Below are 27,901 nucleotides of genomic sequence, written 5' to 3'. Positions count from 1 at the left end.
ATAAGTAGGGAAGACCCTCACCATGCCGACATCCAAAACATATAGTCAAGGATTGACCAAGTCAAAAAATTAGCGAACTTTGTGGGTACATAATGAGAGAGAGAGAGAATCAGTAACAAAGTATAAATTTTATTACAACATAGTTAAAAAAACATATAAACAACATACAAAAAACACCCTGTATGGACACGGTTACCAGTTACCCAATAATGCAGTTATAGAGGACTGGACCTACGGTACAAAGATTAATTTAATACTGTATCAAGGTAAAAGAAAAATTTCTGATCCAGTAACGCCTCCAAAAACTTGCTCATTGACGTGTTTCACTAAAATATTAGCTTCCTCAGGACAGATACTGGGTAGGTGCTGGTATATTTAAAAGCAAGAGAGTACATGTGTAAATATTCAATGTAGTATATATCTATACAAGTATGAATTATGATTGTTACAACATTTCTCCAGGAGGAGTACGTATACAGAGAGACTAATTACATATAAACAAAACAATGTGTATGCTTGCCTGGTAAACTTGTGGCTCAAGGCGTGGGAGAATTTGACCAAACTGACAAACAACCGAAAAAACGAAATTGCATGTGTGTATCTACAGTGGGGGGATACACATATCATGTGGTCTATAATAGATACCACTAAATAAAACAACAAACATATGCGTTATAGATTAAAGTGCTGCTATAAAAGTCCCCCAATTCAAAGACCGATTTATATTAGACTTAGCTCTCACCTGGTATATAGTAGTCATGTATAGGTAATTGAGTATAAATCACACACAGCGGTAAGTGGTCACAAATTCCCACTATGTGTTCAATACAATATCTAAAAATAAACCAAGTCAATAATCAGATATTAACCCTTTAGATAGGGTATGTATAATCGAGAAAAATTACAAAAGAAGATATCCAGAGAGTATACACGAATGGTACTTACCAATAGTACTAAGAGATGGCCCATGTATACCGGACCAAGTTATTAAATGGGTAAGTATACAGTCCACTTAAGTATAGAGGCGAATAGAATATCTAAAAGAGGGGGCATAGCAAACTATTAGGTATTTGGCATATTAAAAAAAAAAAAAAAAACGCACGGACCCACCTGAATGTGTAATACCTGCACTTATCACATAGGGGGAGACCTTTTATTGGGGCTCAAGTTGGTATTGCAGCATACATAGGGGAAAAGTGTGCCCCTGTAATAGAAATAATGGAATGGATAAAAAATATTCACTTTAGCACACAAAATCACATAGTATAATGACACATATCCACGCAAACACACACCAAGTGGCCAACGCCAAACTCTACCCCCAGATAAGTGGACAGACAACAACAAGCCCTCCATAATAGGGCATATGCGGCAAATAGTGCAATGATATATCGCATAAACGCCACGCAAGCCGCACACATGCAAAACAAAAAACGCATCAACATCATGGATCCCCGAAAACAGGAAACTCCCTCCAACAAGCAACCCGCAAGCTCACGACAAGACAGACATACAGATAAATGTAAAAATAAACAAATATCTGGTGTGGCCAGACCAGAAGACGGTTCCATTACACCCTGTAACAGATCCATACACACAGCATAATGAACAGATATCTTCCCGTGAAGAAAGAGATATGAGTATTTTTTTTTTTTTTTTTCAAATAACAATTTTTATTAAGCATAAAGACATACATATGCATAGAACAGTAGTGTCGCTTATAATTAAGTGCAATTGGTAAACAGTCCAGCCAGTAGACATTGAGCTTCTGATGATAGTCATCCAGACACAGTAGTGGTATAATATCTTCCATATCATCTAAGGCTGTCAACCAGCAAGTAACATCATTGGACTGAGTATGTTTTAGCATTTTACAGAGAGAAAGAAGATAAAGGAGGAAAAAAGAAAAGAGGGATGAGAGGGGGAAGGGGAGATGGGGGGGGGGGGGGTCTGGCCGCAGACCTAGGGCGGATCCTCCCGCCTGTGCCATTCCTCCCAGACCATGTCATGAGCCTCCATTCTGTTTTGTATCCTGGCTGTCATTTTCTCCATTAGCTCTATGTCCTTTATTCTGGTATAGAGGTCCGTTTGGGAGGGTGGAATCTGTTTCTTCCAATAGAGGGCTACCAGGCATCTCGCCGCTGTGAGAACATGATCTAGCAGTTTCCTGGAGTGTCGGGATATACGTAACCCAGACACCCCAAGAAGAAACAGTTTCGGGACTTTGGGGACCTGGACGCCCAGTAGGCGATTCAACAATGATTGCGTTTCCGTCCAGAAGGGGGCTATTTTGGGACATGACCAATAGATGTGATATAAGGTCCCCCTGTCCTTCATGCACCGCCAGCATCTATCCGAACTAGATGGGAAAATGGTGTGGAGGACATCAGGCGTCATATACCAGAAGAAAAGAACTTTGTAGGCATTCTCTTTGTACAGAGTGCATAATGAGCTTTTAGCCGCCCGGGTCCAAATCGTCTTCCAGGTAGCTTGCGGGATCTCCTCCCCCAAGAACCTCTCCCAGCGGGTCATGTACGGATGTTTGCCATGGTCTGTAAAGTTATAAGAGTTCAGTATCCGATAAATATCGGATATTAGCCCGCGTCTGGTCGAGCCTTCTAACATCAATCCCTCAAAGGGTGATGGGGCCGAGAACTGTAGGTTCGGGGCGATTGATTGAGCGTAGTGCCTAATCTGCAAGTATCCATAGAACACTTGCCTCGCTAAATCAAATTTTTTCTGGAGTTCCGTGAAGGACAGCAATCTGCGCGTGCATGGGTGCACCAAATGACCAAAGTGGAACAGATTCCTCATCGCCCATGGATAAGACATCTGGTGAGTAAGGCCTGCAGGCAGCTTGGGGTTGTAGAGGAACGATGTGAGGAGTGAGCTTTCTGAGCGTAGCTTATAAAGCCGTGATAATTTACGCCAAAGTGTACTAATGTGGAGCATGGGGCCCAAAAGTTGAGTGGACCCCACCTTCACCTCCGCATTCCACAGCATGCTGTTTGGATGGACTGGGGCCATCCATAGTTTTTCTATTTCTGTCCACTTATTATATGAGCGTTGGGTGAACCAAGAGGCCAGGGTTCGCAATTGGGTGGCTTGGTAGTATTTAGTTAGGTCAGGGAATGATAATCCGCCGTCTGATCGCGCCGCTGTCATGACTGATTGTGAGATTCTGTGTCTTTTGTAATTCCAAACAAATCGTGTTAAATCCGCTTGGAGTTTTTTCAGGTCCGCTAGAGGTATTGGGATGGGGAGAGTTTGGAATAAATACAGCAGCTTCGGCAGGATAACCATCTTAACAGAAGCTATCCTCCCTAGTAGGGAGATATGATGGGCCTTCCATTTTAGTAGAAGGTCCCTTATGTTTTTAAAGAGAGGAGGATAATTGGCTCGGTATAGGGTGGGATAGGAGGGAGTTATCTGTATTCCCAGGTATTTCAGTGATGATGTCTTCCAATGGTAGGGGAAACAGAGTTGTAGGTGTTGGGTCTCCTGTGTTGGAATATTGATGGGTAGAGCTTCTGATTTAGCTGCATTTATCTTGTACCCCGAGAGGGATCTATATAAGTCAAGTTCGGCGTGCAAGTTAGGGAGTGATATTCTGGGCTGGGTTAGGGTGAGGATAATGTCATCAGCAAACAAAGCTAGTTTAAATTCCCTATCTTTCAACGGGATGCCGTGGATGTTCGGGTTTTTTCGAATGGACGCCGCCAGAGGCTCGACACACAGCGCAAAAAGTAAGGGTGAGAGTGGGCACCCCTGGCGGGTTCCATTCGCGATTGGAAAAGCCTGTGATAGGGCAAAGGGAGTTTTTACTTGAGACGAGGGGTTAGTGTACAGATGTCTGATAGCTTGGAGAAATGGGCCCTGAAATCCCATGCAGTTCAACGTGGCGAAGAGGAAGGACCAGCCAAGGCGGTCGAAAGCTTTTTCCGCATCTAAGCCAAGAACTAAAGCCTGCAGCTTATTCCTGTTCGCCACGTCTATTAGGTCAATAATTCGTCTCGTATTATCCCCCGCCTGACGTAGAGGGACGAATCCCACCTGATCCTTGTGTATTAGCGAGGGAAGTATCAGGTTCAGTCGCATTGAGAGGAGTTTAGTAAAGATTTTTAAATCAGAGTTTAGGAGTGCGATTGGCCTGTAGCTGGCACACACAGAAGGATCCTTGTCAGGTTTGGGAATCAACGTGAGGAACGACCTCTGCATATCAGTGGGAATGGAGGTTTTCTGAAAGAAGGCGTTAAACAACCTACACATATAGGGCAGTAGAATCGGGAGGAATGCCTTATAGTACTCATAAGGAAGGCCGTCCGGGCCAGGTGATTTATGAGAGGGCAGGGTTTTGATAGTGGCCGTTAGCTCTTCCTCTGTAATTGGAGCATTAAGTGACATTAGGTCCGTCTTCTGTATTTTAGGGAGTCCACTTTCCTCTAGGTATTGTCTCATACGGTCTTTTATGTCAGGAGGGGGCGGGTCTCGGGGAATTTCAGGATTATTATATAGGGTTGTGTAAAATTCTCCGAAAGTCCGGGCTATGTCTTGGGGGTGTGACATGAGGGCCCCCTTTTTATCCTTAATTTGGTGGGGTGTGGACATGTGAGAGCGCTCCAAGAGTTTACGTGCCAGGATAGTATGGGCCTTATTCCCTTTATCGTAATATGTTTGTCTTAATCGAGTAAGTGCCTTCTCTACTTGTCCTAACACCAAGTCTCGGAGGGTGTTTCTGAGGCAGACCACTTTTTTGAGAAGGTTTAGGGATGGTGATACCTGCAGTCGGAGTTCTAGAGTCTTAAGGTCTCTTTCGGCTTGAGTTTTAGATGCCATCGCATTTTTCTTCATGGCCGAAGAGATCGCTATACACCGTCCCCTGAGGACTGCCTTGTGAGCCTCCCAGAGAGTGGATAGGGAGACTTCGGGGGTGTTGTTTTCTAGGAAGTAGTTCTGCAAAGTTGTCTCTAGTTCCGATCTGGACGGGATGTGTTGTAAGAGGAAGTTGTTTAGCTGCCAATTACTAGGTTTGCGGGTAGGAGTGCCTATTTCTAGTGATATGAGAACTGGGGCGTGGTCGGACCAAGAGATGGGGAGAATCCGGGCGGTTTTGGTGGCGCGTAGGGTATTGTTATTGACGAAGATATAGTCTATGCGGGAATGCATGTGGTGAGGGGCAGAATAAAATGTGTATTGCCTATCCCCTGGGTGTAGAGCTCTCCATGCATCGAATAAAGCATGGCGCCTAGTTAGTTGACGAAACAACTTGGAATCACGGGCGGCCCGAGTCTGATGGGTTGCGGGATTAATCACATGGCGGTCTAGACCTACCGAGTGCACTAAGTTGAAATCTCCGCCAATGATCAAATAATCATTGGGCTGTCTAAACAGGCGTGCGAGGACCCTGGACAGGAAATGTATTTGATGGGTATTGGGTGCGTAGATATTGCAGAAAGTTACCGCCTGTGTTTGCCACTGACCTCTCAAAATTATATAGTGTCCTCCCGGGTCGACGAAGGATTCGGAGCATTTAAATGGAGAGCCTCTTTTAAATAGGATGGCTACACCCGCGCGCTTACGAGGACTAAAGGCCTGATAAATCTGGGGGTACTGTTTGGATGCAAAGGCGAAAGCACTCCCTTTATTGAAGTGTGTCTCCTGCAGCATAGCTACATCTGCCCCAATCTGCCTGAGTTCCCTCAATGCGAGATGCCTTTTTTTGTTTGAGTTCAAGCCGTGGACATTAAACGATAAGATCTTAACCATGGTCATCGGTGTGTGCGTGCATCAGATTACTTAGCTTATCCAGCCGTGGACCTTCCAGGAAATCCAAGGAGCGATGGGGTTCAAGCGGGAGATGTAGCCGAGTGAGCGCCCCAGACCTGCGGCGAGCCATGAAGAGGGAAGGGATGGGGGGGAGAGGGAAGAAGTAGAATAAGTAGAGAAGAGGAAAGAAAAGGAGAAAAATGGTTAGTAGCATATCATTTAGTAATAAACATTTTGTTGTTGTCCCGGGCAGTATACACCGCTCCGGTTCTGATAGGTTCCAGTAGGTCCCCCCGATCGGGGCCCCCAACAGGGGCCCAGTCCGGGGGGGCATAGTGAACAACTCGAAACAAAATCAGCTGTGTTCAAGTCCTCAAAACAGAGTGACAATAGGGAACTCTAATAGGGTTGACCTCTAGGGGGGGATTAGTGACCAGAAGAACCACTACTGACACATCTCCAACAACAGGGGGTGCCCTATGTTGCTAATGAAGTGATAGGCGGGGGAGGCCTAGGGGGAATAGCTTATAACTGCATTGGGAGGGGCAGGAGAGGGGAGAAAGACAGTCATCCTTTTTTAGGCTTTGCTTTGGTGGGTCCGCTGGGGGTGTCCCGATCTCTGGGGCGCTTAGTTGGTGGGATCTTCTGCCATACCACGGGAGGTGGCGTGGGCAAATCCACTAAGTCCCATTCAGGCAGGCGAGGTGTGGGGATCTCCATGGTGTCACAAAAATTTTCCACGTCTTCAGGAAAGCGTAGCACTGCAGATTTTCCCTGCCGGCGGGCAGTAAGACTGAAGGGGAATCCCCAGCGGTAGGTGATGTCGTTTTCTTGGAGCAGAATAAGTAAGGGTTGGAGCAGTCTGCGTTTCTGTAAAGTTATCCAGGAGAGGTCTGGAAATAGCTGGACTTGCGTGTTTTCAAAAAGTACCTTTTTTGTGATGCGGGCTTTGCGCATAATGTCCTCTTTCAGAGGGAAGGAATGGACCCTGCATATGACGTCTCGGGGTCTGGAGATGGGCCCCTTGGGACGGAGGGCACGGTGGGCACGGTCCATCTCAATGGGTTTGTTTGGGGGGTCCCCTAGAAGATTGTTAAACAGGAGTTGCAGAATTTCGTGAAGATCTTCGGGACCCTCTGATTCAGGCAGACCCCTGACACGGATGTTGTTTCGACGTCCTCGGTTATCCAAGTCTTCAATGTAACGCTGCATGTTCCGGAGCATTATATAGTGGTCGGCCCCCTGTACTTGGGTACGATGTACCGCCAGCTTGGTCTCCTGAATTTCCTCCTCCGCCATCTCCACCCTTTCAGATAGGTGTTTAAGGTTAGCATGTATCACTTGGATTTCTGCTCGGCATGTTGACTTGACTTCTTCAATAAGGAGCCTGAAGTCCTGGAGGCAGTCCTGCCACGAGGTGGGGTGCTGGAAGCGTTGGGCGTGCTCCATGTGGTGTTGTGGGCTGTGTGGTGGGGATGGTTCCCTTGCAAATGGGGAAGGTGGTGATCCCCTAGAGTCCCAAGATTGTGGTTGAGGAGCTCTCATGTCCCCCCATAAAGGCCTCTGTGAGTGAGAGGGGGGGCCTCCTTCCATAACCTCCATAGGGATCAAGGTCGGCGAGCCTGTTACCTGGGCATACGATTTTGTCTGGCTTGATCTTTGCTCTGCGGGCCTGGAGGCATTATGGCGGATTTGTCGTTGCGGCTGAGGGGAGACAGGGGGGGGCCGAACATTGGTTGTAGGGTGTCTCCGTCATAGTTCATCCCTGATATCAGTTCAGTGTCCCCCATGTTCTCTGGCCCTGGCAGCGGGGGAAAATCACTGAGTTGCAGTGAGGGAGTGGGGGACGCCGTTCCCCCCAGAGACAGGGATGGGTCAGGCATGGTGCGCAGCAGCTGCGGGAAGGCCTGTGAGCACTGCGTGTAGGGGTTGGCAGTGAGGCCTAGTAAGGCGTCCTGAGGCGGGCCGGGATGCCTCCCTTGTGCTGGGAGTGAAGGGGGTGGACTCACCGCTGCCGATCCCCTGATTCTCCGGTCCCCTGTCTCCCGATCTAAGTCCGCTGTGCTCTGGAGTAGTGGAGGGGATGCCGAGCTCCGCTGCGGTGACTGCCTTGTGGAGGAGGCAGGGGCCGTCGGCGCCATCTTGTCCCGCTCGTCCTCGGACATAGAGGAGGGTTTAAAATACCCGTGGAGGGTTGTTGTGGAGCCGGGTGGCGGTTGGGATGATCCCCTGGTTTTGGAGGATCTGGTTCTCCTGCTGCCTCCCATAAAATGTAGCTGAAAGTCCCCCTTTTAGGCCTTAACGCTGTGGGCTGGTGGAGAGCTGGAGGTTCAGGCGTCCATGCAGGGCAACTTCCGGTCCCGCCCCCGATATGAGTATTTTTAAAGAAAAGACTTGTAGCTAATAGCATCGTTGAGGCCAGGGGCAGTGGTAGCAGCCAGTGTGAATCCATCTCATTTCCCTTTGTAGAATCTTTTTATCATGATTACCACCTCAAGAGTTCATTGGAATGTGTTCTAATGCTGCAAATTTTACTACACTGCTGTCACCAGCAAGCATTTTGATTTACATGTCGTTCTATAGGTGTCAGCAGATGATTACTGTTGATGTGATATATATGATCCTTGATTCGACGCCAGAAAGCTTGTTTGGTTTTGCCCACGTAGAAACTACCACATTCGCAAAACTATGTACACTGCGCCCTCCGTCTGACAGTTGACGTAGTCTATCGTAGAGTGTAATCTTGGCAGATACATTGCATGGTTTTCATATATCCATGGACAAAAAGCGCATGAACCACATTGCCAGGTTCCTCTGGAGGTGGTATCTTCCCTGGCTGTCTCAATGAAATGGCTCTGTATCAATCTGTCCCTGAGTTATCTTGCCCTCCTGAAATTAATATCAGGTTTAGAACCTGTATATTTGCAAAGGATGGGATCATTGGTAAGAAGATACCAGTGTTTATTAAGTATTCATCGTATATATGAGTGGTAGCGGGTATAGGTAATAATCATCCTGGTGGTATCTTCCTCATTTTGTCGGGGTCTCTTACATAGAGCTTCCTGTCTGGTCTGTTTAGATTCTCTTTTGTAACCCTTTGTAAGCGTTGTCTTTGAGTATCCCCTATCGGACAGTCTCATTCGTAATTCGTCTGCTTCTTGCTTAAATAGTATATCATTAGAGCAGATTCTACGTAACCTGAGATACTGTCCGTAAGGAATACTATTGATAAGAGGGGTCGGATGAAAACTGTTAGCGTGTAAGAGGGTGTTCCCTGCTGTTTCCTTTCGGTATAGAGTGGTATTGATATTTCCGTCACCTTCAATAATGGATTTCTTACTTTGATGCATAGTCAATTTTAAATTAAATGCATTCTGATCTAAACCATGCATAAATTCAGCTAGATCAGCAGTGGACCCAGTCCACAACATCAAAACATCATCTATATACCTATTCCACATTAGGATAGAGTCCCAATATTTGGCATACCTGTCGTCAGAGAAAAGCATACGTTCCCACCCCCCCAGGTACAGGTTGGCATACGATGGGGCACAGGAGGTCCCCATTGCAACCCCCTGCACCTGGAGGTAGTGGGAATCATTAAAGGTGAGAACGTTGCCTGTCAAAATATGCTCCAAAATAGAAAGAATACATTTACTGAAGGACCATGTGTCCTGACTTCTCTCACTCAGGAAATCCTGTATGACAGACAGACCTGAAGAATGTGGAATGCTACTATACAGGGCTTCTATGTCAATAGCCATTAGAATAGTATCCATCGGTACTTGAATATTTTCCAGACGTTACATATGAAGGAAGTGTATGCACCATTTCCGGATATAATTGGTCTTCCGGGAGGACACCAGATTTTTATCCGTCTTAGGAAGAGAATAAAAAGTGGGCATGATAGGATGTGTTTACCGAGAAGGGCCTCATATAAATCTTTAGTAATGACTCCTTGATGAGAAGAGTCCAACAGAAGTAGAAAGAATTCATTCTGAACCTTACTAGCGTGTTCCTCAGAGATTTTTTATACCATTCCTCATTGCCCAGGATCCTGTTACAAATAGCCACATATTGTACTCTGTCCATGATTACAATATTGCCCCCTTTGTCTGAGGGTTTAATAATAATTCCCTCTTGTGCACAAAGATTTTGTAAAGCCTGTTTCTGAACAAATGGGGGACAAATGATCGACATTATGGGGATATATTTGTAGCTTTTCAATTTCCTTTGAGACCTGTGTAACAAAAGCCAGGACATTTGGATTGGTTTGTAATGGGGGACATTTCTCTGATTTCTTTTTCGTAAAAATTTATGAAGCACTGTGGGGACATTCGGAACCCTGGGAAATCTGTGATTGCTGCTCAAATTTTTCTTCCAAAAGATCCGTAAGATCTCTTAGTGCTCGGAAAGCCCTCACTGAAAAAAGTTTTCTATTGATCTCTAAGCTTTTTGGCTTTATCCCTTCTCCTTCTCTCTTGATCAAATAAACACTTGTAGATCAGCTTATGAGCAAACAAGTTTAGGTCCTTAATAGTCTCAAATTGATTTCCTGAGTGGGACAGAAGGTTAGACCCAAACCTAGTACTTCTATTTCTGCAGTAGTCAAATTATTATCTGACAGGTTGATTACATTTAAGATGTCATTTCTTGAGGAGTTTTGACTATGAACGGGTCAAAGTTGCTGCTTACTTTCCTTCCTTTTGGTGGAGGCACCACCCCCTCGTTTGGGCCGGAAAAAAACGAAGGTGTAATAGTACCAGAAAGTGATGAAGATTGTGCAGAGCTTGACTTACCCCTATCATGTTTAACCTGAGTAGAGGATTTATGAGCAGCTGTACCCAAGGTCTCCTCATTGGGGTTGGATCTAGTATGTTCCTGTGAACCCCCGGGTGTGAGTCGTCGTAAAGTCTTTTATTACCACCTTGTGTATGTCCATTATCGTGATTAAAGGGTTTCTTTTGGAGATTGCGATTTCTTCCACGAGATCTAGCCTTACTTTGTGAGAATCGAGAGTTATTAGAGGCATTAGAGGAATCTGAGCCCCTAAATTCCTGTTCATTCTGGGTCCTAGGTTGCTGTGCCCCTTGACGCCAGCCACCAGAGCGTTTTAAATTCAGAAGAGACCATCTATATGATTGATGATTTGCAAACGCAATTTTGTCTCTTGCAAATGTTTGTTCTTTGTTTTTAATTAGGTTGAATTGTTCAAGATGATCACTTAATTCTTCATCCTTCACATTATACAATGGGTTTGAACATAATAAATGATTTTGGGCATAAAGTTGTTTAATTTCTTCATCAACCTCTTTAATACTTTTCATGTACTCAGCAACCAACAGTTCCATCATTTTTTTGGTGCATCTCTGAAGGTTTTGTTCCCATGCATTATAGATCACATGATATATGTGTATCCCACCACTCTAGACACACATATGCAATTTAGTTTTTTCGGTTGTTTGTCAGTTTGGTCAAGTTCTCCCACACCTTGAGCCACAAGTTTACCAGGCAAGCATACATGTTGTTTTGTTTATGTTTATATGTAATTAGGCTCTATGTATATGTAATCTTCCTGGAGAAATGTTGTAACAATCATAATTCATAGTCGTATAGATATATACTACATTGAATACACATGTATTCTCTTGCTTTTAAATATACCAGCACCTACCCAGTATCTGTCCTGAGGAAGCTAATAAACTCGTCAACTCGTCAATGAGCATGTTTTTGGAGGCATTACTGGATCAGAAATTTTTCTTTTACCTTGATACAGTATTAAATTGATCTTTGTACCGTAGGTCCAGTCCTCTATAACTGCATTATTGGGTAACTGGTAACCGTGTCAATACAAGGTATTTTTTGCATGTTGTTTATATGTCCTCTACAGTGCAACCGGAAAGTATTCACAGCACTTCACTTTTCCACATTTTATGTTACAGCTTTATTTCGAAATGGATTAAATTCATTATTTTCCTCAAAATTCTACAAACAATACCCCATAATGACAAGGTAAAAGAGGTTTGTTTGAAATCTTTGCAAATTTATTATATATATAAAAAAAATATATAAAAAATGAAAAAAATCACATGTACATATGTATTCACAGTTGGATGCACTGTATATCTATCTCAGCTCAGGTTTCCTTTAATCAAATTACTAGAGATAGGTCAATGACTTGCGAGTCATTAGAGAAAGCCAAGATGTAAGGGAGAAGGATTGAGATAAAACCAAAAATCCTGAAAGCAGTCAATGAGCTAGTTTTGATTAAAATACAGTATATAAATGCTGTCTTGGTAGTTGGGATTTAAAGTGCATGTAAACAATGAATGCCTCTTATATGCCCACTTTTGGTCTGTTTTATACCATTGGAAGTTCTTTGTTAAGTGCAAACCACCTGTTGATCTTGACAGCAATTTTGAGCCTTTCTATGTCCCCTGCACACTTCCTATGCTTTTCCAAAGAACCATACTAGTTCTCATATTGAACTACAGCCTTTATGTTGCAATGATCTAAGAGTGGAAGTGGTTGAGTAGTTAAGCAAAAGACATTGAGCAGGGCTGACATCATCTAATCAACAAAAATGCTGTGTTGTCAATCATATGTTTTTTGTTATCTTGCCTTGACATACGTTTTAGATAATGTTGACATTTGACATAAAAAGTTGAAGTGGACCTGAACTCAAAACGTGAACATTTGCTATGTTAAATGGAACATTTAGAAATATTAACTGTACCAAAGCAGTACACTGAATGACTTACCTTTTTGACCTGAATTCCTCATGAATATGAACTCAAAACATCCTGGTATGTAAGTGCCTAGGCACTCTCAGGCCTACAGCCTCAGACATCACTACTGTGCTGCTCACTCTCTTCCTTGCTTTAAATGAAGCTGCATTTGAAGACCTGCAATGCTTGAATCTCCCTGCTTCTTCTTCATCCATTATGTGGATCTGTGCTTTCTGTACCTCTCCCGCAATTTCCTGAATTTTACCCCACCAAACATGAGATTGCCAGTAATCAGGGAAACCCCTGTGCCTCTGCCAAGTTTACTGCCTCCACACAGAGGCACAGTGGAGAACAAGGCGTGGTAAGTCAGTGGGGAAAAAAATCAGCTGCAGGAAGACCAGCCATACTGGTGACTAGTTCTTTTTTTGGGCACAGCTTCTGCTGTGAATTTTTGCTTCAATTTATGGTAGTATATGAGAAGGTCTGAATCTCCAGCTCCAACAGCTCTTTACAGCTCTCCAAAAAACTGGGGGGGGGGGGGGGAATGCCACCAGCTAAGGACAGCTGTGACAGAGTTAACGTTTTAGCCAGGTTTCTGAAGTCATCAGCTGAGGAGCCTTTTTTTTTGGATCCTGTGAAGAACACAGACATATTTTCAAAAGTATTGGTACACTTACCTTTACACGCACATGAACCTCAATAGCATTCCAGCCCTAGTCCGTAGGGTCCAATATTGTGTTGGCCCACCCTTTGCAGCTATAACAGCTTCAGCTCTTCTGGGAAGGCTGTCCACAGTGCACAAAGCAAGGTCAGGCACTGATGTTGGATGAGAAGGCCTGGCTCACAGTCTCCACTCTAATTCATCCTAAAGGTGTTCTACCGGATTATGGTCAGGACTCTGTGCAGACCAGTCACATTCCTCCATCCGAAACTCGCTCATTCAGGTCTTTATGGACCTTGCTTTGTGCACTGATCCAATTAATTTGGTGGAGGGGGGATTTTAGTGTGGGGTTGTTTTTCAGGGGTTTGGCTTGGCACCTTAGTTCCAGTGAAGGGAACTTTTAAGGTATCAGCACACCAAGACATTTTGGACAACCTTGTGGGAACAGTTTGGGGGTGGCCCCTTCCTGTTTCAAAATGACTGCGCACCAGTGCACAAAGCAAGGTCCATAAAGACATGGATAAGCAAGTTTGGGGTGGAAGAACTTGACTGGCCTGCACAGAATCCTATCCTCAACCCGATAGAACACCCCTGAGATGAATTAGAGCAGAGACTGCGAGCCAGGCCTTCTCATCCAACATCAGTGCCTGACCTCACAAATGTGCTTCTGGAAGAATGTTCAAACATTCCCATAGACACACTCCTAAACCTTGTGGACAGTCTTTCCAGAAGAGTTGAAGCTGTTATAGCTGCAAAGGGTGGGCCAACTCAATATTGAACCTTATGGACTAAGACTGGGATGCCATTAAAGTTCATGTGCGTGTAAAGGCAGGTCTCCCAATACTTTTAAAAATATAGTGTATATTTTATAGAGAAATTTCACACAGTTCTAGATTGCAGCCCCCCTTCACGTTAAGTGGAGATGCTGAGAACATATGTGGTTTAGCCATATACTATGTGTTCAGAATTCATCAATGCTTATTTCTAACTGGACCGCAAAAAAATCCATTAGCAGCAGACAAGCCCAAAAAAGCAGGGCAGGATAACTCACAAAATAACTGTAGCAATAAATAAGCAAACTTACGGTGCAGGAAACAATCATATTTGAAACAGCGGCGACAGAAGAGCGTGTGGAAAGAGTGAAGAGACTGCTCTCTTGGTACAGATTTGGCACAACGGCCATCAATATTAGGGGTACACTGTGGTGGAAGAGCGTTGGGGTCTGAAGCAGCAGTCAGTTCCTTGTACCTGAAACAAATAAGTGCATGCAGATGTGTAAACACAAAAAAATCCATATTTGGGAAATGATTAAATGGCCAAAGTAGAATTTTCTCATCAACAAATGTGCATAAATCAATAAGGGCACTTTCACACTGAGGTGGTGGGGGCGTCAGTGGTAAAGCACCGCTATTTTTAGCGGCGCTTTACTGTAGTTTTAGTAGCGCTTTTCGGCCGCTAGCGGGTCGCTTTTAACCCCCACTAGCGGCGGATGAATGGGTTACTAGCACCCATGTAGCTCCACTACTGAAGCGCTTTGGCGGCGCTGCCCATTGATTTCAAAGGGCAGGGGCACTTTTGGAGCCTCTGCAACTGTTTTTGTATACTACATTTGCCCACTGAGGACAAGTTCACACCAGCAGCTGCATTTGTAACTAAGACCACTTTGCAGGAGAAAACATCTGAAGGGATTTCCCTGTTGGGTTCCAAAGGGTGATTTCTGCAGGGCTGAGAGAACAAAATTGAAGTCCCAAGGAAGCACAGGGAGGCCTGATCCAAAACACTCCTTGAATAAATGTTTTGACAAGGGGCAGTGATGCCAGAGGCTTTTAAAAAAAAAATGGACAGGGCCGAAACGCATCCTCTCAGAGTGGTTGTAAACCTCAGACATAAAATATGAATAAAACACATCCCTCTGTAGTGTGTACTTGTCCCAATTAAGTGCACCAAGTGTCACTTTTGTCTGTTGTCAGCATGGATCACTTCTGACACATTTCCTGACATCAAGAGAAAAAAAGGTGACAGGGGAAGGACAGCCTCAGCTTTGTTCCTGTGTGCTGAGTTGAAGTATGCGAGTCCCTTCTCTCCAATCACCTGTCAGAGTCGCTGAGCTCTGCAGAATGTAACTTCAGCTCTTCGTCCCCTTTTTTCTGAACTTTCAGACAAGCTTTAAAAATCAACATTTTGAACAGATTTAGAGAGGAAAGGGCTGCAGATAAACGGGTACAACTCATGTAGGAGGATTTGTTTAATCTCTGTGTATCACCTGAGACCAAACCATCACTGAGTACATATGTAAGGATTAGAACCACTTTAACCACTTGCCGCCCGCCCTATTACCAAATGACGGCGGCAAAGTGGTTTGATATTCCTGACCGGACGTCATATGATGTGATCAGGATATTGAGCCGCTGCGCGCCCCAGGGGGAGCGCATCGCGGCGATCGTTGTTGCTGGGTGTCAGTCTGACACCCTGCAACACCGATCTAGGTAAAGAGTCTCTGACGGAGACTCTTTACCACGTGATCAGCCGTGTCCAATCACAGCTGATCACGATGTAAATAGGAAGAGCCGGTGATCGGCTTTTCCTCACTCGCGTCTGACAGACGCGAGTAGAGGAGAACCGATCGGCTGCTCTCCTGACAGGGGGGGTCTGTGCTGATTGTTTATCAGCACAGCCCCCCCCCCCTCGGATCCCGCCCAGGACCACCAGGGAAGCCGCCCAGGACCACCAGGGAAGCCATCTACACTGGACCACCAGGTATGCCCCTAGACCCCCAGGGAAATACCACTATGTGCCCAAGCAGCTGCCAATCTGTGCCCAGGCAGCTGCCAATCAGTGCCCACTCCAATGCCTACCACTGCCAGTGCCACCAGGGATGCCTATCAGTGCCTCATATCAGTGCCACGTATCAGTGCCCATCAGTGCCACGTATCAGTGCCCATCAGTGCCCAGCAGTGCTGCCTATCAGTGCCCATCAGTGCCGCCTTTCAGTGCCCAGTGTCGCCTATCAGTGCCCATCAGTGCCAACCAGTGCCACCCATGAGTGCCCATCAGTGCCGCCTATCAATGCCCATCAGTGCTGCATATCAATGCCACCCATCAGTGCCACCTACCAGTGCCGCATATCAGTGCCCATCGTCAGTGCCCGCTCATTGGTGCCACCTCATCGGTGCGGCCGTATCAGTGCCTGACAGTGCCGCCTTATCAGTGTCCATCAGTGAAAGAGAAAACTTACTTATTTACAAATTTTGTTAACAGAAACAAGAGCAAAACTTTTATTTTTTTCAAAATTTTCTGTCTTTTTTTATTTTTTTAGCAAAAAATAAAAACCGCAGAGGTGATCAAATACCACCAAAAGAAAGCTCTATTTGTGGGAACAAAATGATAAAAATTTAGTTTGGGTACAGTGTTGTATGATCGCACAATTGTCATTCAAACTGTGACAGCACTGAAAGCTGAAAATTGGTCTGTGCAGGAAGGTGTCTAAGTGCCCTGTATTGAAGTGGTTAAAGTGATTGTAAAGTCAGAAGGTTTTTTATCTTAATGTATTCTATGCATTAGGATAAACAGCCTTCTGTGTGCAGCAGCCCCCCTCAGCCCCCCCTCAATACTTACCTGAGCCCATCTCTATCCGGCGATGTCCACGAGTGCCTCGGCCGCCTGGGACTCTCCCTCCTGATTGGCTGAGGCACAGCAGCGGTGCCATCGGCTCCCACTGCTGTCAATCAAGGTCAGTTAGCCAATCGGGAGAGAGAGAGAGAGAGAGAGAGAGAGAGAGAGAGAGAGAGAGAGAGAGGGGGCGGGGCTGAACCAGGGCTCCTTGTCTGAGTGGACACAGGGAGCTGTGACCCGGCTTGGGTTCCCCCCATAGCAAGCTGCTTGCTGTGGGGGTACTCAACAGGAGGGAGGGGCCAGGAGAGCCGAAGAGGAACCTAAAAAGAGGAGGATCTGGGCTGCTCTGTGCAAAACCAGTGCACAGAGCAGGTAAGTATAAAAGATTTGTTATTTTTATAGGAAAAAAAAAGACATTACAATTACTTTAAGATCAAATTGTAATTGTAGGAAAGCCAGATTGTGAGGCACAGAGTACTCTCCCAGATTGAAGTGCCTGTGCTCACACTAAGCAAAGAAAGATTTCTCGGTAAAATAGTGGATTCTTCTGAAAGTGGCTTATCTCGCTTTTAGCAAAGTAGAAATGACAGACTCCGAGACCCCCCCTGTCCCTTAAAGTGGTTGTAAACCCTTACAGACCACTTTCACCTACAGGTAAGCCTAGAATAAGGCTTACCTGTAGGTGCTTGAAAAATATCTCCTAAACCTACACGGTTTAGGAGATATTTACTATGTCCCCGAACTATGCCGTTTTTGGCTCTTGTGCACTCTTGAAAGGGCACGCTGTGCCGTTTCAAGCTGGGGTCATGCCGTGACTGGCAGCTCCTGCGCGCATGCGCGGGAGTGACGTCACGCAACTCCGGCCAGTCACAGAGCCGGAGTTCGCGGCCCAGAAAGGAGGAGGGGTGAAGAATGGACGCTTCCTGCCAGTGAGGAAATTGGGGACATCGCAGGCTTCGGTTTCAGGTATAGTATACCATTATGCTTTACCTTTGCAGGGAAACAAAGAGAAAGTAAAACCCATCAGGGTTTACTTCCTCTTTAAGAACTGGGTTTCAACAGTCATGCTGTTAGAGCCAGGGAGAGGTTTTAATTATGGGTGACTACCAGTGGCGGCCCGTCCATAGGGGGCCAGTGGCGGCCCGTCCATAGGGCCCCCCCCCCCCTGCAGTAGTCACAAAAAAATAAAAAAAAACTTTTTTTTGAAACTGCCCTTTAAGAAAAAAAAATGTTCTTTAACCAAGTGCACTGTGTTCAGGCGCCGGACACAGTGCACTATGGGAAGCGCCACATCAATGCAATCACGAGATTGCAGACGCGGCGCTTCATTGGCGGGGTTTGGAGATGCTTTGCGGCGCAATCGATCGCGCCGACCAGCATCTGCCTGGCCGGGTGCTTTGTTCTCAGTGTGAGAACAAAGTCACTTCCGGCGGGCTACAAAACAATGGCCGCCATGAGGACTAATCCCCATGTGTTCACTGGAGAGGGGAGACCCTCCCCTCTCCATTGAGCACACCGAATGATTGGGATATATACATGCAGCTGCTAGCAGGTAAGATTAAGCAACTTGTGTTGTGCTCTCAGACCTGCAGCAGCTGCCTGTGTAGTGGATCTGGGGAGGAGGGGGAGTGCAGTGAAGGGTTGAGAGAGAAGCTTTTAGCACATTCTGGAGACATTACATCTGGATGGGGCTGCTAGTGTTAAGTGTGTGTGTGTTTAGTTGTTCAGGCTGTCCTCTCATCTCATCCAGCTGCATTTACACCCAGTCTGAGAGCAGAGACCAGAGCTTCTCCCTGGCAGGGGGATCTGATCATACTGGATGGTGACATTGTGCTGGGAGGACAGGAGATGACAGCAGGAGAGGAAAACGAGCTTCCTTCACTGTGATGTATCAGAACACTGACAGGCAGATCTACCATCTCCTGATCAAAAAATAACTCCATCCACCCCATCCATCCACCCCTCCCCATCCATCCAACCCATCCATCCCACCCCATCCATCCATCCCACCCCATCCATCCACCCATCCATCCACCGCATCCATCAACCCATCCACCGCATTCATCCACTCCATCCATCCCCCCCATCTATCCATCCCACCCATCCATCCATCTATCCATCCCACCGCATCCATCCACCACATCCATTCACCCCATCCATCAATCCACCCAATCCATCCACCGCATCCATCCACCCATCCCATCCACCCCATCCATCCACCCCATCCATCCACCGCATCCACCCCACTGCATCCATCCACCGCATCCATCCATCCAGACGAGCTTCCTTCACTGTACATTGATCTGTGATGGATCAGAACACTGACAGGCAGATCTACCATCTCCTGATCAATAAATATCTCCTTCCTCACTGCATCCACCACATCCATCCAACCCATCCATACCATCATCCATCCAGCCACTCCATCCACCTATCCGTCCATCCATCCATCCCATCCATCCACCCACCTACCTATCCATCCACCCACCCCATCATCCACCCACTTATCCATCCGTCCACCCACCTATCCATCCAACCACCCACCTACCCATCCATCCACCCACTTATCCATCCACCCACCCACTTATCCATCCACCCACCCACCTATCCATCCACCCACCCACCTATCCATCCACCCACCCACCTATCCATCCATCCGTCCACCCACCTATCCATCCACCCACTTATCCATCCATCCACCCACCCATTTATCCATCCACCCACCCACCCATCCATCCATCCGTCCACCCACTTATCCATCTGTCCACCCACCTATCCATCCACCCACCCACTTATCCATCCACCCACCCACACATCCATCCATCCGTCCACCCACTTATCCATCTGTCCACCCACCTATCCATCCACCCACTTATCCATCCATCCACCTATCCATCCGTCCACCCACTTATCCATCCGTCCACACACTTATCCATCCGTCCACCCACCTATTCATCCATCCACCCACTTATCCATCCGTCCACCCACCTATTCATCCGTCCACCCACTTATCCATCCGTCCACCCACTTATCCATCCGTCCACCCACCTATCCATCCATCCACACACCCACCTATCCATCCATCCACACACCCACCTATCCATCCATCCACCCACCCACCCATCCATCCGTCCACCCACTTATCCATCTGTCCACCCACTTATCCATCCGTCCACCCACCTATCCATCCGTCCACCCACCTATCCATCCGTCCACCCACCTATCCATCCGTCCACCCACCTATCCATCCGTCCACCCACGTATCCATCCGTCCACCCACGTATCCATCCGTCCACCCACTTATCCATCCGTCCACCCACTTATCCATCCGTCCACCCACTTATCCATCCGTCCACCCACTTATCCATCCGTCCACCCACTTAACCATCTGTCCACCCACCCACACATCCATCCATCCGTCCACCCACTTATCCATCTGTCCACCCACCTATCCATCCACCCACTTATCCATCCATCCACCTATCCATCCGTCCACCCACTTATCCATCCGTCCACACACTTATCCATCCGTCCACCCACCTATTCATCCATCCACCCACTTATCCATCCGTCCACCCACCTATCCACCCACTTATTCATCCGTCCACCCACTTATCCATCCGTCCACCCACTTATCCATCCGTCCACCCACCTATCCATCCATCCACACACCCACCTATCCATCCATCCACACACCCACCTATCCATCCATCCACCCACCCACCCATCCGTCCATCCACCCATCCATCCGTCCACCCACTTATCCATCTGTCCACCCACTTATCCATCCGTCCACCCACCTATCCATCCGTCCACCCACCTATCCATCCGTCCACCCACCTATCCATCCGTCCACCCACGTATCCATCTGTCCACCCACGTATCCATCCGTCCACCCACGTATCCATCCGTCCACCCACTTATCCATCCGTCCACCCACTTATCCATCCGTCCACCCACTTATCCATCCGTCCACCCACTTATCCATCCGTCCACCCACTTATCCATCCGTCCACCCACTTAACCATCTGTCCATCCACCCACCTATCCATCCATCCATCCATCCACCCCACCCACCTATCTATCCATCCATCTATCCATCCATCCCACCCATCCATCCACCCCACCTATCTATCCATCCACCCCACCCACCTATCCATCCACCTATCCATCCATCCACCTACTCACCTACCTGTCCATCCATCCCTGCACACCCCTTCCTGGTGGTTGTGTATATCCTGGCTATCCATCCTCTTTCCTATACGAAAGCAGTTTATTTCTTGGTATTGTCCTAAAGCTGACCATACTCTGTCCAATCACCTTTTTCATCAGACCATACACAATACAATCTCCTATAGATCTGCCACCTACTATGTAGTGCAAGAGCCTGCCTCCGGGTGTGGGGGGGGGGGGTGCCAGTGAGGGGGCGAGGTCTGTTTTGCGCCCCCCCTAAAATTTTGACCACCAGCTGCCACTGGTGACTTCAACATGCCTGACATGAATTGGAATTCTCGAACTGCTATTAGAAGCAGGGATGTAATGGAGACAATGAATGGGGTTTCCCTGAAACAGTTAGTCATAAGCCCTATCTGAAATTATTATATTCTAGAGTTAGTACTGACAAACGGGTATCAATTGTCTGATATTGAGAGTTGGGTTCTAGTGATCACCAATGTTTTTGGTTTGATATGAAAACAGGAAAGTGACAAATCATACACATACAGTAGACAAATGGACAAATTTTGCTACAATGGATGAATCTCTAAAAAATGAATTAAAAGGTTAGATTACAACGTCAATAGTCAGTAATCGGTGGGCACTGTTAAAAACTACCATCCTGGAGGCAACTAGATTATATGTCAGGCAAATTAGTAAGAGTAAATGCAAGTCATTCTGTTGACCTGCGAATAAGTTGACCTGAGGGCGACCCCAGACCTCTGTAACCATGAGGAAGACCTCCTGGTTCAGGCTCCATCCGCCAGCTTATTCTGAGACCCTTTCAGGTGGATCGCGGTCAGAGAAGCCACGTTGCGCTCTGCCCAAGTAAGGATCTGCCAAATCCAAAAGACCTCTGCTTCTTGTTCCCCCTTGCTTTTACACCGCCATCGCGTTGTCCGACAGCACCTGTACACGATGCCCCTGACTGGACCTGTACATGCTGCTTGCTGAAAAGACAGGAGACCTAAAAAAAAAATCGCCTTCAATTCCCGCCAGTTGGATGACTTCCTGGCCTCTGTCTTCGACCAAGAACCCTGTGCTGTAGGGCCTTCCAAGTGGGCTCCCCAGTCAAATTTTTGTTCAGGGGGAAGGACCAAGAGAGACCCTCGGCCAGATTGACCGGGCTCCACGACCACCAAAGGACCATCTTCACGCTCGAGGCAAGCTTGATTGGCTTCTCCAAAGATTCTTGGTATGACCACTTCTGCAAAATATCCATCTGGAGTGGACGAGAATGCAGTCTGGCTCACTGAATGGCCAAAAAGGATGCGGTAAGCAGCCTTAGAGCTGCCATAGCCACCCGGACTGTCACTGAGAGGTTGGTCTGAATTTGACTCACAGCAGACTAGACCTTCTCTATTTTCTCCTGCGGGAGAGAAATATTCTGAAGTACCAAATTTATAGTGTACCCCAAGAAACAAACCTCCTGTGCCGGAATCAAGTTGGATTTCTCCAGATTTAAGAGCCACTCTAGGCTCCTGAGGTGGACCTGGGTTTCTTGTAGGTGCACCTGACTCCTGGAGTCTGCAGACAGCAGCAGGTCATCCCAATGGGGCATAATAGAGATGTCCTTCAGCCTCAATGGTTCCAGTGCTTCTTCCGTTACTTTGGTGAATACCCTGGGGGAAGATGACAGCCTTGAAGGGTAGAGCTCTGAATTGGAGATGCCACACAGACTTCCCCAGATTGACAGCAAGACGGAGAAATTTCTGAGAAGACTGGGCTATTGGGACATGCAGATAAGCATCCTTCAGGTCTAGAGACGCCATGAAGCACCCTGGGGACAACAATTTTTTTTCCGAATATATTGGGTCCATCTAAAAGTGGTTGTACCGGATCGATTTGTTCAGAATCTTTAGGTTTAGAATCAGACGATACTTCCCGGAGGGTTCTCTAAGCATAAAAATGTGCGAGTAAAACCTGTGGAGGGGTTTTCGGAGAACTCCAAGTTGTAACCCCGGGCGATGATGTTCCTGACAAAAGGGCTTGAGGTGATCTACTCCCATTGTGGAAGGAGGAAGGATAACCTTCCCCTCACCGGGAGGAGGCTGTCATTTGTTTTTTGTGGACCGATCCAGGGGGAGGCCTGAAGAGCAACCCTCCTCTTCCCTTACCCCTCTGGAAGGACCACCTGTTCTTCTGGTTCTGCTCCCTACCTCTCTGGGCTGTGGAACAGCACAAACATTTTTCTTAAGAGGCTGTTTCTTCTTGGAGGGGAAGGCTTTCTTGTTATTGGCTGTTCTGTCCAGCACAGTTTCCAGGTCCGGACCGAAAAGAAAGTCACCAGAAAACGGTATTCCACATAACTTGACCTTGGATGCCGAGTCACTAGACTACGTTTTAAGCCAGGGGGCACGTCTGGCCAAGTTGACCAACGCTAAGGATTTTGCAGACATTTTATTTGATTCTGCAGAAGCCTCTAACTTTACCTCTTTTAAGAGCACTGGGAAGGACTCTAGCAGATCTTTACTAGAAGTCCTGGATTCCACATGACCTTTTAACTGCTCCAACCAGCATTCCAAATTTCTGGCAACCACTGTGGATGCCATAGTGGGCTTGAGGTTGGACATGGTAGAGTCCCACGCTTTTTTAAGGAGAGAAGCCACCCTTTTGTCCATCACATCTTTCAATATGTCCATATCCTCGAACGCCAGATCCATGTGATGAGAAACCTGTGAAAAAGCTGCATCCACCCAGGGCCTTTTATTCCAAACATGGGCCTTATCCTCTTCGAAAGGGAACCTCCTCCTAAGGGTTTTAGAGAAGCAAGGACCCCTCTCCGGATCTTTCTATTCAATTTTAACCGCTTCTGAAAGAACCTTATGAACTGAGAAGACCCTACGTTTGGATTCGTCCATACCTTGGTACATTTTGTCATGTATGGAGAGCTGAACCTTCTCCTCCTGAATTTCGAGGGTAGTATAATTTGTCTTAAGCAGATCGTCTAAGGATAACTTATATCTGGACGTTCTACTGACATCCTCTTTCTCTTCCTCATCTGAATCCTTGAGGGAAGGTCGAGTAATTTCCCCCTCTTCCTCTGTGTCACTAACCCCCGCAGACCTTCAGGTGGACACCAGGGAGCTGGATAGTGTGCTCTGCTGGTAATCTGTTTGGGTTGCTGGAATTTTGACTAATAAAGAGTGGACAGAGCTTAAAGTGTCTGTTAACTACAGAAGAAAATAAATCTTTGGTGAAGATTCCTCCTTAACAAGGTCTGAGCAGCAGGTTTGCACAGAGGTTTTGGCCATGAATCTCTGAGGGGATTTTTGCAGCAAGGGCACTTCCTTTGAACTGTGGGAGGGCCTTTAGACTTAACCTACAGACAAACACAAAATACTGAGCTAGTCACAAGCTAACCCTAACCAGTTAGGAGACTACACAACACTGTGCAAACCAAAAAACCTCCACCTCAGAGAAAGACCACCAAAAAAGTGACAAAACAGAAACAGCAGCCAGACTATCCAGGTGTAAGGCTCAGAGCAACCACCTCAGTCCTTGCAGCAGCAGGCTCCCCCAAACACTTGGGGGATGGGCAGCCATACCAAAACCCAAAGAGCCCAAAAGGAGAAGATAGGGGCACCACTGTACCCTTCTTACTTGGGCCTGGCCGGTGCTTGCAGAGCCTGCTTCTGTCGATGCAGCTGACACCCCCACTGTCTCATGCAGAGTGCACAGCAGAATTCTGAAAATACAACCGCTTATAGAAGCCTCCCGGCGTCCACACTCTCCGGGGACCGGAAGCACCACCATTTTGACCCTCCCCCTGACCCTGGCTCCGGAAAACCCCCCCAATGCACCCCCTGGAGAGAGAGCAGCCCCCCTCAATTGGTTCCCTGCAGCACTTTCACGATGGCGGAGGAAACACTAACTGAAGGCATGGTAGAAGAGAAGGGATTTAAAGGTCTGCAGTGTTTCCTGGCGTAAAATGGGTGGAGCTGCGCTCTCTACAGGTGCTGTCCTGAAAGGTGATTGGGGAAAAATTATAAAAATTTCACATGGAGGGGGGCGTGGCTTGGCGCGCAGCGAGGATGGCAGCTTAACTCCAGAGCTCCGCCAGACATTAGGCCCAAGCACGTCTTTTCTGCACTCAGCACAGAGGATGAGCAGACAAACCAAACACCCACATCACACCCGATCACGGAGATCCATGGCCTCAAGCGCTGGGAGAGACATTTCTGATATTTTCAGGAACCAGGCCGCGGCATTGAAAGATACGGAGGGGGGCAAGATGGCGCCGGTGCACGCGGACGATGAATTTAGCGAGGACTCTCAGTCGGCAGCAGAGGAGTACGGTAGGAGAAGCTCACGAGCGGGGCACCCCCTCACATATGAGGACATGTCAGGCTTCGCAGCCGACATAAAGGCCTCATTTTCTGCTGCAATCACAGACCTTAAAACCAGCCTATTAGTATTGCAAGAAAAGATGGCCGCTGAAGAAACAGCAGGGAAGCAGAGGGACACTAGAATCCATAGACTGGATAAAGTTACTTCCTCCCATGCACGCCATTTCATAGAAATGAATAGGCATTTAGAGGATCTCGACAACAGAGGAAGACGCAATAATATAAGAGTCCGCGGAATCCCTGAATCTGTCTTAACTGATCAAATCCCCTCAGTCTTACAGAGAGTATTCAACAGTCTATTAGAAAAGCCTGAAGACACAGAAATTGAGTTCGTGCGGGCGCATAGAGCCCTGAGAGCCAGGGGTCCAGACACCTTACCCCCACGAGACATAATCTGCTGCTTGCAAAGCTTTGCACTCAAGGAGGAGATAATGTTTAAAGCCCGCAGGAATGACCAAATCATTTTTAATGGAGAATGCATTAAACTATTTCAAGATCTATCTCAGATCACCTTGAAAAACCGCAGGGCCTTGCGACCTCTACTGGATAAACTGAGGGAGAAAGGAATCAGATACACTTGGCGCTTTCCCTTCGCCCTATTGGTCACTTCTGATGGTAGACAACATACGCTTCGCACGCCAGAAGACCTCCCGGATTTCTGTGATGCACTCCAACTAGGAGTAATTGAGCTACCGGACTGGTACCAGGAGTTTAATATCACACCCCAAGTTCGGAGCCCTCTACGCTCTCCTCTTAATACACCCGAAAAACAGCATACAAAGAAACAGAAGCACTTTCGTTCTGACCCACAGTCAAGTGGCACACCGCGCAGCCGCGCACATCCTGATGGAAGCATGATGGAAGAACGAGCATAACAGCATCAGCCTTTCCGACACATAGCTATGACTGTGAAAATCATATCCACCTCTGTTCCATGGATAGCTACTAAAACAAGCGGCTTGGTCTATTTTTGAGAATTTTTACTTTTTTTTCTCTCTTTTTTATGTTTTATTTTTGCCTCGAACCCGGACGCTACCAGACCCGACTCGAGCTGAGTTACCCACACATCCTATGGTCATGTATGGTCCTCGGTTAAGTATAACCAACCTCAACATGCATAACATATCTGAATGCACAGATAAGGGGTCTTTTGGAGCGGACTTCCTGTTACAGCCATAATTACAGATAAAAGCTGTATAGTTAACCCTTAATCTGCAAGTCATAACCGCTTAACAAGGTGGCTAGAGGAATGAGCCTATTGATAGCTGACTGTTATTACAGAGTTCTCTTTTTTCCCTTTTTTTTCTTAATATTGTTGTTTAACTTGTTTGACAGTGCAGATCAGACCTTTTAGCACTTTAAATGTGATTATTAGGCCGTAGTCTGGCCAGGCTTGGTTCACCTACTGTTGAACAACACCTACATCCCACAGACTATTCGGATATCTGCGATACAGGTGGATAGGTGTTTGCTCTCAGGGGTCCCCCTCGCTGAGTTCCTTCCCCAAACCCACAATAGTGTGCGTGGTGGGTATCGATTGTGCCCATTGACCCACACTAAACTTGATCCTCCAGGGCATACTGCTTTGCCCGAGGAGGAAGTACCTAGATCTTCTCCACTCTTACTTCTCTAAACTAATTTCCTACTCCCTCTCCTACCCCTCTTTGGGATAACCATCCTACATATATATACCTATACAGAACGTTAAATACCTCAGACAGCGGATATTTCTCTGTTGTCCGCATATTCCTCATTATACGGTATATAATCTCACTTAGCTTCATTTTTTTTTTTTTTTTTTTTTCATTTATTTGGTGTTGTTACTGTACATATTCTCAGTAAGTTTAATCTTAATTAATTTAATTTAAGTTAACCTAATCCTGTTTTTTCTTTGTTTTTTGTCTGATTATACTCCCCACTGAGCAGGGTACAGGGGATTTTTGGGCCGTCTCTCTCTGATTCCTCACCATGGCTTACTCAGGGCTAGGACGCAACCCCACAATCATCTCACACAACGTAAGGGGCTTGAACATTCCTGAGAAGAGATCCTCTCTCCTTAGAGAACTGAAGAAAGGTAGGCCCAGTTTTGTTTTCCTCCAGGAAACACACTTCCAAACAAATCATATACCAAAACTAACGGATAGATACTTCACAGAGGCACATCATGCCACACACAACACTTCTAAATCCAAAGGGGTTTCAATTCTAATCAGCAAAGATGCAAAATTTGACATAACAGATAAACTAGTGGATCCAGAAGGAAGATTCATCTTCCTGAAGGGATCATGTCACGGAAACACCATAACTCTAGCCAACGTATACTTTCCGAACTCAGGGCAAATCATATTTTGTCAGAAAATGGTTGCAGCTCTGACAGGTTTCCATGCGGGGAGAGTGATACTGGGAGGAGACTTTAATGTTCCTCTTAACCCTTCTGAAGACACTTCCACTGGGAAAACATATCTCACATATAAAATTCTCAAAAAAATTAAAAGCTTAATAAATTCCTTATCACTGATCGACTCATGGCGATTTTTACACCCAGAGGATCGAGATTACACCTTTTACTC

General features: G+C 46.6%; 1 protein-coding gene across 6 annotated transcripts in view; it reads right to left on the bottom strand.

The window, feature by feature from the left end:
- Positions 1-27,901, bottom strand: part of EZH1 (enhancer of zeste 1 polycomb repressive complex 2 subunit) — an 800,790-nt gene that overhangs the window by 360,862 nt on the left and 412,027 nt on the right. For all 6 annotated transcript variants that reach the window (XM_073608276.1, XM_073608272.1, XM_073608277.1 and 3 more), the window contains one exon: positions 14,240-14,403. In XM_073608276.1, coding sequence (XP_073464377.1) covers positions 14,240-14,403 — 164 coding nt within the window. The remainder of the gene's footprint in view (positions 1-14,239; positions 14,404-27,901) is intronic.

This window comes from Aquarana catesbeiana, linkage group LG12 (assembly GCF_042186555.1).
Source record: "Aquarana catesbeiana isolate 2022-GZ linkage group LG12, ASM4218655v1, whole genome shotgun sequence".
NCBI lineage: Eukaryota > Metazoa > Chordata > Amphibia > Anura > Ranidae > Aquarana > Aquarana catesbeiana.
Note: the sequence above shows the minus strand (reverse complement) of the source record. Positions and strands in the feature narration are given on the sequence as shown.